Raw genomic sequence first — 8760 nt, 5'->3', positions numbered from 1 at the left:
ATGATTTTTAACAAAGTTATGAGCAATAAAGTTATAATAGAATGTTTCTTTTTACTTAATTCGCGAGTAACTCAGCAACGAAAAATCATAGGAACAAGATTTTTTTAAAAACCGATTTTGTGGCTTCAAGCTTTCACGATCGAAATTTTTTTCAATTTTTGGGACGGACGCTGCAGACCTAAAAAGTGAAAAGAAAATTTACATACGAAGCGCTCTTACAGTTCCGAGTGTTAAGATGTTGAACTAACATTCATTTAAATTAAATTAAATTAATTTATTTCAGAAATAAATTTTTCGCAATGAATTTATTACAATTTTTAAGATTTGGGAAAATTTGGGGGGGATTATCAAAATAATTGCGTGAATCCGGTAATTTATCGGCTCTCAATTTATTTCTGAAATAAATTAATTTAATTTAATTTAATTTAAATGAATGTTAGTTCAACATCTTAACACTCGGAACTGTAAGAGCGCTTCGTATGTAAATTTTCTTTTCACTTTTTAGGTCTGCAGCGTCCGTCCCAAAAATTGAAAAAAATTTCGATCGTGAAAGCTTGAAGCCACAAAATCGGTTTTTAAAAAAATCTTGTTCCTATGATTTTTTGTTGCTGAGTTACTCGCGAATTAAGTAAAAAGAAACATTCTATTATAACTTTATTGCTCATAACTTTGTTAAAAATCATCGCAATTAAAAATATCGAGTCTTAAAACCGAAACGTTGCTCTATCAAGTGAGATGTAATCGCTCATTTTTTACAAACAGAATTTATGGGTTGCTAAAGTCTTTTTATCAAATTCTAAAGGGCCTTTTTTTCCTAACCCAATATTTTATTATCTCTATAAAGCATTTTTAATATATAAATTATTAAATAAGATTATAATTTATTTTCAAGTTAATATATAATATATGTATGTACTTTGATATGTGTAGATGCGTAAGTATATTATTTCTTGAAAAATGTTTTTCAATATAAATTTCAACAGATACGCGTATATGTATATATTAAAAAAGTATATGCAAAATATATTTGTTATAGAGAAAAAAATATATTGATTAATAAATACATACCTGTAATTATATAATTATTGCATGAATAATTAATATAAAAGGATGCTTTCTAGTAAGAAACACAGATGACAGTAAACATAGTGAATTATTTTTATTTGACAATAACATATATTAAACAAAAATAAAATAATTCACTGTGTTACACTGTCATCTGTGTCTCTTATTGGAAAGCATTTAAAATAATTGGAATAATCACGGCACTGCAAACCATTATTGGTCAAATATTGGCACGATAAGACAACCATTAATAGCTTAATATTATTTATCACGGCCAGTTTAATTACCCATTATCGGGTCGAAGTTATCATCCCATAGTATTCCCATTAGTGGGCCAGTGATGATTGCCATTATCGCGCCAATATAGGCTACTTGGTAACCAATCTTGATCCAGTATTGGATCAATACTAATATCCTATATGGGTTGTAACGCACACACACAATGGATTATGGAAACCATATTATTATTCATTTTGATTATGCGGAACTCTATAATAACACGATCATCATAGATTTATTAATATCGCGACTTTCTCGTACGATGCATCAGAAAAAAAATTAAAGTAGACATCCGTCAAATTCGCATTAGATCTTCCGTTAGATGTACATTACAGTTTAATTTTTAATGTATAATATTTAATTGTTAAATGTTGAGTGATAACAGTGTGCCTTTATGATGTTCTTCCGTATCCTTTTTCTCGCGAACGTAAACCTCTTAATAAATGTGAAATCTATTTTTATAAGATAGCATAAAACTATTTTCATAAAATAAATGAGGTGTATGTACGATTGTATAAATAAACAACCTAACATATAAAACAAGTTATAAACTGCTCCATTTTGAGGTATGTTGTAGTTTTTATGATTTTGAACAAATATCTTCTGTATCATATCCATAGAAAATTAATGGGTTAAAAGATATGGAGCTCTAAAGTCATAAAATCTGAGTGTCTGCTATAAGATAACTAAGATAATTAAAGATGCTCTCTTTTATATGTAATAGGTCGTACGCATATATTCTTGAATATTGAGTGACGCGGTGTGTATGTGTGTGCTGCGCGCGCGTATGCGTGTATGTGTTGGTATATTGTGTATGCGTACATGCATGTTGCATGTGCGTCGTGTTGTGGATGTGTGTGTGTGTGTGTGTGTGTGTGTGTGTGTCTACGCACGTGAATGTGTGGTGAATGTGTGGTGTATGCGTGTGCGCATGTTGCGTGTTGAATGTTGCGCGTGCGTCGTGTTGCGAATGTGCGCGCGCGTGTGATGTATGCGTGTGTACATGTTGCATATGTGCAAGTGCTTGTGTGAATGTGAGCGTGCATCGTGTGTGATGTACATATGTATCTGTGCGCGCGTGTAGTGTATGCTTGGCGTGTTGTGTGTGATGCGTGTGCGCATGTACATGTGTAAATATGCGCGTGCATCGTTGGTGTGTGTGTGTGTGTGTGTGTGCGCGTGTGCGTGTGTGTGTGTGTGTGCGTGGACATATCAATGTGCATGTCCATGTGTCTCCAGATAACCATGCTGTAGAAAGCAGATTTTTTAAATATCTGCTACACATTATGCCAACAAAATAACAACAGAATTGTTACAGAATTAGATATGCATAATAATGTTGACAGACTGCTAGAAAAAACGTAACAGAATCTGCAAGCAGAAGTAAATGATAGATTGGAGAAAGAAACAGAGCAGATTTGTGGTATAATCTGATAGTATATTGTCTACAGAAACCAAGCAGATCCTGTCGACATCACCTAGCATTATAGACTGTCAGGAGAAACGACGCAGATCCTGCTCTGACACGATGCTTTGACAGTATAGATTCTGGGACAATCTGTCAACTATCAATTATCTATTTCTGTTGACAATCTGCTGTCAGATCATGTCAAAGCAGAATCTACGTCGTTTTTGCTGACAGTTTAACGTCAGATAATATCTTGAAGGCTCTGCTCAGAATCTGCTCAGTTTCTACCAATAATTTGCCTTCATATTATGTCGACAGGCGATATTAACAGAACACAAGTCTAATGCGGACACAGTTGATGGCAGATTGCTGTCATTTTCTGCTTGAATCTGCTGACGGTCTGCTAAAAGACTGCAGACATTCTGTTATTTGGATAGGTATGTACGTGTGCATGATGGTACGTATTGCATGCGTGTGTATGTGTGCATGTGTGCATATGCATATAAGGCATTCAAGAATACATGCCTAGGTATATCTATTACGCATGAAAAAAAGCATCAAGTTATCTAAAAGAAATATAGCAGATTACTATAACTCAGATTCTATAACTTCAAGGCTCTATACCTTTTTACCGTTAGTTCTCTGTAGATGTGGCAAAGAAAACATTAATTGTTAAGAATCATAAAAACTACAACATATCTCAAAATGGAGAAATAAACTGGCTAAACTTTCCATACGAAATGTATGGATTTTACTTATACAAATGTAAGCACATTTCATTTTTATCTCTTTTATGAAAAAAAAATTTTATGGAAACTCTACAATTCCTCATAAAAATAAGCTTTTCATATTTATTAAGCCAAGAGATTTTCACTTAAGAAAAAAAACTATATATATATATATACATATATATATAAAGTTTGTATAAAGCAAATATAGTACAGTTTTTGTTTCAATTTTAGTCCAAAACTATGGTTCATACAATATATTCGAAATTGCACTGTAACGAAATACTAAGAACAATCTAACGATGGTCAACAAAATTATATGATAATTATAGTCAAATTGTATGGAAATGACGACTTCCATGCAAATATTGACCACGGTTGTTGCAAGAGCATAAAAAGATAAATATATAACTATAAATGTATTAAACTTTTCTTGGCATAATTAAACAATTGATCAAAAGAAGCAGAATGGCAGATGGGAAATAGACCAGATATACATGCAAAAAAGCGGTGATTAATATACAAACAGATTACACTCTAAAGTTATAATTTCAACTGTATGTTATATTAATTTAAATTTTCTAACTATTGTAATTGCAGAAGTGTGTATAAAGACTTTTTAACTAAAGAGTTGTACCAACTTTAGATTTGTATGAAAAACCAAAAACTTACCTATAAGCTTCTTCAGAACATGACTGCCCGGTTGCGATTCAAGTCCTTGAAAGTCAAAGCCGTTAAATTCTTCGGAGTCTTCGGAGCTGACGGTTTCAAGATCCGCGAGTTTGCGTTTGCGTCCCCTCGTTCCAGGCGTTTTCGCCGCATTGCTCTCCATAGCATCCGTAGAGTCGGCCTTGGATCTTTTCATTCTCTTACGGGGCAGCAACATGCTACGTTTTTTGAGCGAGTTACCAACTTCGCCGTTAAGTTCCTGTGCGTCTCCGTTACCACCAGCTGTCGATTGTGTTTTGTCGCTGGAATCCGGTCGATCTGGCGTCTCCGTCGCACTATCAACACCAACACTGCCGTCGCCATCACCAGCGAGGTTAGGATCCTCGCGCGGTACTTCGGCGTTCCCGCCATTCACATTTGCGCCGTCCATCGCGGAGCCAAACGATCACGTCTCGTTAATTACTGTTTTATATGTTATCAATAAGAATCGATAATCAATGTTTGCTTCGTACCTTCACTCCGATATCGTCAAATAAATCAACGATTACAGCTAACACCACAGCTACTCTGACTAAGCCCGTTACGCTCTCCTTCTGCGTCTATCTCTACCCTCCCTGCCCCTCTCTGTTTGTACGCTCGCATACATTGTACACAGGAAGTACAGTTTTCTCGCGACCTCTGGTTGAGAGAACAATAAGGCTGGAATCCCATGAGATATATTTGCCGCGTATCGCGTAACCGCGTAACCAATCAATGATCAGTAAAACGCGAAATCACAACAATAGGTCGCTTCTGATTGATTACGCGATTGGTTATGCGATACGCAATAAATACATCTCATAGGATTCCAGCCTAAGAGTGATGTCCCATGCAGCGGATTTGCATAACGCCGATCATAGAATCCTCTTCCACTTGCGAAATTTGCAAACAGATCTAAGAGAATGATTGTAATTGGCGATACGCGAATCCGCTTACGCACGATCCGCTGCATGGGACGTCACTCTCAGGCTGGAATCCTATGAGGTGTATTTACCGCGAGGGAACTGTACTTTCTGTGTATGCACAGTGCATGCGAGTGTACAAACGGAGAGTGAGAGGGGGGGGCAGGGATAGAGATAGACGCAGGAGAGCGAAACAGGCTTACTCCGAGTAGCTGTGGTGTTAGCTGTAATCGCTGATTTATTTGACGATATCGTAGTGAAGGTACAAAGCGAATATTGATTATCGACTGTTATTAATAACATACAAAACAGTAATTGACGAGACGTGATCGTTTGGCTCTGCGATGGACGGCGCAAACGTAAATGGCGGGAACGCTTCACCCTTAAGGTGCTATTTCCATGACAAGTATTACTGTACACGCGTATTCGCATATCGAAGGATCCGACCAATCACTGACGATCCGCTGTTTTACGTATGCAACAATTATATCCTTAATGTCCCATGGAGCGATTTGTGCGTAATCGGATTAGCGGATCGCCAATTACAGAATCGTTCTCTTAAATCTGTTTGCAAATTTTGCAAGCAAATTTGTGAAAATGATTTTGTGATTAGCGAATTCACTTACACACGATCCGTTGCATGGGATATCATCCTAAGCTATTTCCGCGAATGGCACGAATGCGCAACGATATGTAATGTATATTTACTTCATTCCCGATTCATTCTATATTTACTCGCAGAACTTGCGGCGAAAGAACTAAACGTCCGTTTTATATGATAAAGTACACGGAACTGAACTGGCCGTGTTACTTGCTAAAAGAGCAGCACAGAGTAGATTTCGATTGTGGGTGTGATCTATTATACAAAATAGGCCTACTTAAAATAGAAACCGACCAATCATAAGTCGAATTCCACTACAGGGGCAGGTTCGGATTCCCATCTGGATGCTCCCCGGATGTCGTATTATCCAATCATCCTGTTTACCGAACGTTAAACGAGGATGACATCCGAGGGCATTGGGTAAGAATCCGGACACGCTTCTGATGCTGCTCCACTGTATGTGTTTGAATTCCCACTCTCTCCGGGCGTCATTTAATGAAAATATCTGAAAAGTAATGAAATGGGAACGAAATATATAATATTTTAACAATTTAACTATTATAAGAATTCAAAGCTTTTTGTGTTATTACAATATTACAAATTCCATTACATTTCAACAAATTTAGATTCAGTAGATACTGAAAAAAATTATCATAAATATTATATAAATATATGTTTATAGAAAGGTTTATTAACCTTTTGAGGACAGGGAAAATTGAATGGACAATACAAACATACATGTGAGGCGCGAGCGGAATCGAACTCGGATTCGCGGATTGTGATTCCGCGAACGGATCCACGGAGCCACTCGACGCCTCACAAACATACATATAAATATAAAAATTCATTTTTTTTTCTCCTTCTCCTCCTGTAATCTTGCTCAATTCTGGAAATAAAAAAAGCAATTTTGAAAAATAAGTTTTTATATCATTAAGATCTTAATTACCATCCATCTTTTCTCTAGCATCCGAAATCCTCGTTGAATATTTTACGCGTTTTGCAATTTGTGCCTCTGCTACTTCTGCTTCAGCTATAAAAAAACAATTGATATCAACTATATAGTTCAATGGCTCAATTAAATAAAATAATTCCAGTAATATGACAATCGGTTATTGGCGTTTGACTAAATAGAATATGGTTATTACTGAATAGAGAACGCTAACACGGTCAAAGTTAGATATTTTTTTCGAATAATATAATATATATTCTTTATTAAATAAATTTATTTCAGATACGATTGCGCGCTGATAATTTTTCGAACTTTCCGATTAACCGATTTTATCTTAATTAACTTTTATCTTAACTAAGTTAAATTTTCAAGGCTGTTAATTTTAACTTAACTTAGTTAAATAAAAAGTTAATTTATTATATTGTAAATAATATATTTCGATTTTTTTATATAAACAAGACATCAAATTCTTCATATTAGTTAAAAATTACATTTCACCTTATGTTTATCTATGCACAATCAAATTTCACTTACGTACCTTCGACAGAATCACATTTTCTTTTCTTCTCTCACGCTCAGTGGAATATTTCTCTTCTACGCGTTTCTGAAAATCGGGCGTCTCATAAAGTACGCGATGTAAACAAAATCAAGATTTCAATATTTGCTCCTTTTTCCATTGTGACAGCAACTGGTAAACCTAGTTAAATAATGCATTATCTTAGTAAACGAGCATAGCTTCACTAATACCTAGGTATCTGAATTTGCAGAAATATCGAGGCATGTTCAAGATGCGCGTTCTTTTCCAAATATTCATGCATTAGACTACGGATATTTATGCAAAATACTTAACTGAATGTTTTGCATAAAATGCACATTTTGCATAAATTGCACATTTATAGATAGTAATCTCAATCTTTTTACTATACTTTTTAATAACTCTTTAACGAAGAATGATCGATTGCTAAAACTGTCCAATGTTTAATACTCAGTTTAGTATTTTGCATAAATATCCGCAGTCTAATTATGACTAATGGTTATTCGAAAAAATAATGTAAACTTAAAATTTAAACTAAACATAAACTAAATTTAATATAATAATTTATAAATAAAATCGATCTTAGACACAACATTTCCCAATTCTTTCTCAAACATTATTTATAAAAGAAAATCTAAAAATTGTCTTTTTTATTCCTTTTCCCTTATATACGTCCCGTATATATAGAGATGAAAGGAAAAAACATGTATATGACGTATATCCTTAAACTGCTGATAAAATTAAATTGGCCAGTAATTAATTATTTATTAATTAGTTATTTGTTTTAATAGATATGATTAATTACTTATTTTGAGTACTAAACAGTACTCTTATTATTCAAATTAAGTAATTAAGTATATCTATCAAAATATATAATCAATTACTGGCCAATTTAATTTTGTTAGTATAATTTACAAGAATATATGTCAATATATATATCCTTTTTCTACACTAAGTAATCTATATTTATATATATGAGAAAAGATGAATTAAAAAGACAATTTTCGCATTATTTTTTTATAAAAAAATGAAGTTTAAGAACGTGAGAAAAAATTGCAGAATATTGTATCTAATAGCGATTTTATTTATAAATTATTAAGTTAAATCAAACTTTGAAATTGCCTATAAAAGTTGATACTGGATGAATATAATGTACGTTTTGATCGCCGTTTGGATCCTTTTCAATATTATATGTCTAATTAAAGTACATTAATAATACAAAGTATAATCGTCAATTTAATTATAACTAATTAAACATATGATATTAAATATATTATTAATTTATTTGTAAATTATACGTTTAGTTTAAATTTAATTCAATTTTAATTTTACGTATTACATTATTCGAATATAACCGTAATGCATGAAAGAAAAGAAAGCGCGTTTCGAACATACTTCTGAAAATTCAGATGTCTAGGCATTAATGATATCGTGTGTACAGTAGTGGACAATGACGTTGCAACACTTTTGATTCGATTTGCAGAACATGCAAAAATTTTCAGATAGCAATCCATCAATGCGTATAACGAATCATTATGACAGCCACCAATTGCCCGATGTCGTTAACAAATTAAATGCGATGTAT

General features: G+C 33.7%; 1 protein-coding gene across 2 annotated transcripts in view; it reads right to left on the bottom strand.

Annotated features, from left to right (window-relative positions):
* The window catches only part of LOC108750824, a 19182-nt gene extending 14421 nt beyond the window's left edge, over positions 1 to 4761 (bottom strand). For both annotated transcript variants that reach the window (XR_001939456.1, XM_018490610.1), the window contains exon 1: positions 4153 to 4761. Coding sequence is in view for 1 of the 2 variants with exons in the window: in XM_018490610.1 (XP_018346112.1) it covers positions 4153 to 4579 (427 nt within the window). In the remaining variant the exon portion in view is untranslated. The remainder of the gene's footprint in view (positions 1 to 4152) is intronic.
* Positions 4762 to 8760: the final 3999 nt, after the last annotated feature.

Source organism: Trachymyrmex septentrionalis, unplaced genomic scaffold, assembly GCF_001594115.1.
Source record: "Trachymyrmex septentrionalis isolate Tsep2-gDNA-1 unplaced genomic scaffold, Tsep1.0 scaffold37, whole genome shotgun sequence".
Classification (NCBI taxonomy): Eukaryota; Metazoa; Arthropoda; class Insecta; order Hymenoptera; family Formicidae; genus Trachymyrmex; species Trachymyrmex septentrionalis.
This window is presented reverse-complemented; position numbering and strand designations above follow the sequence as displayed.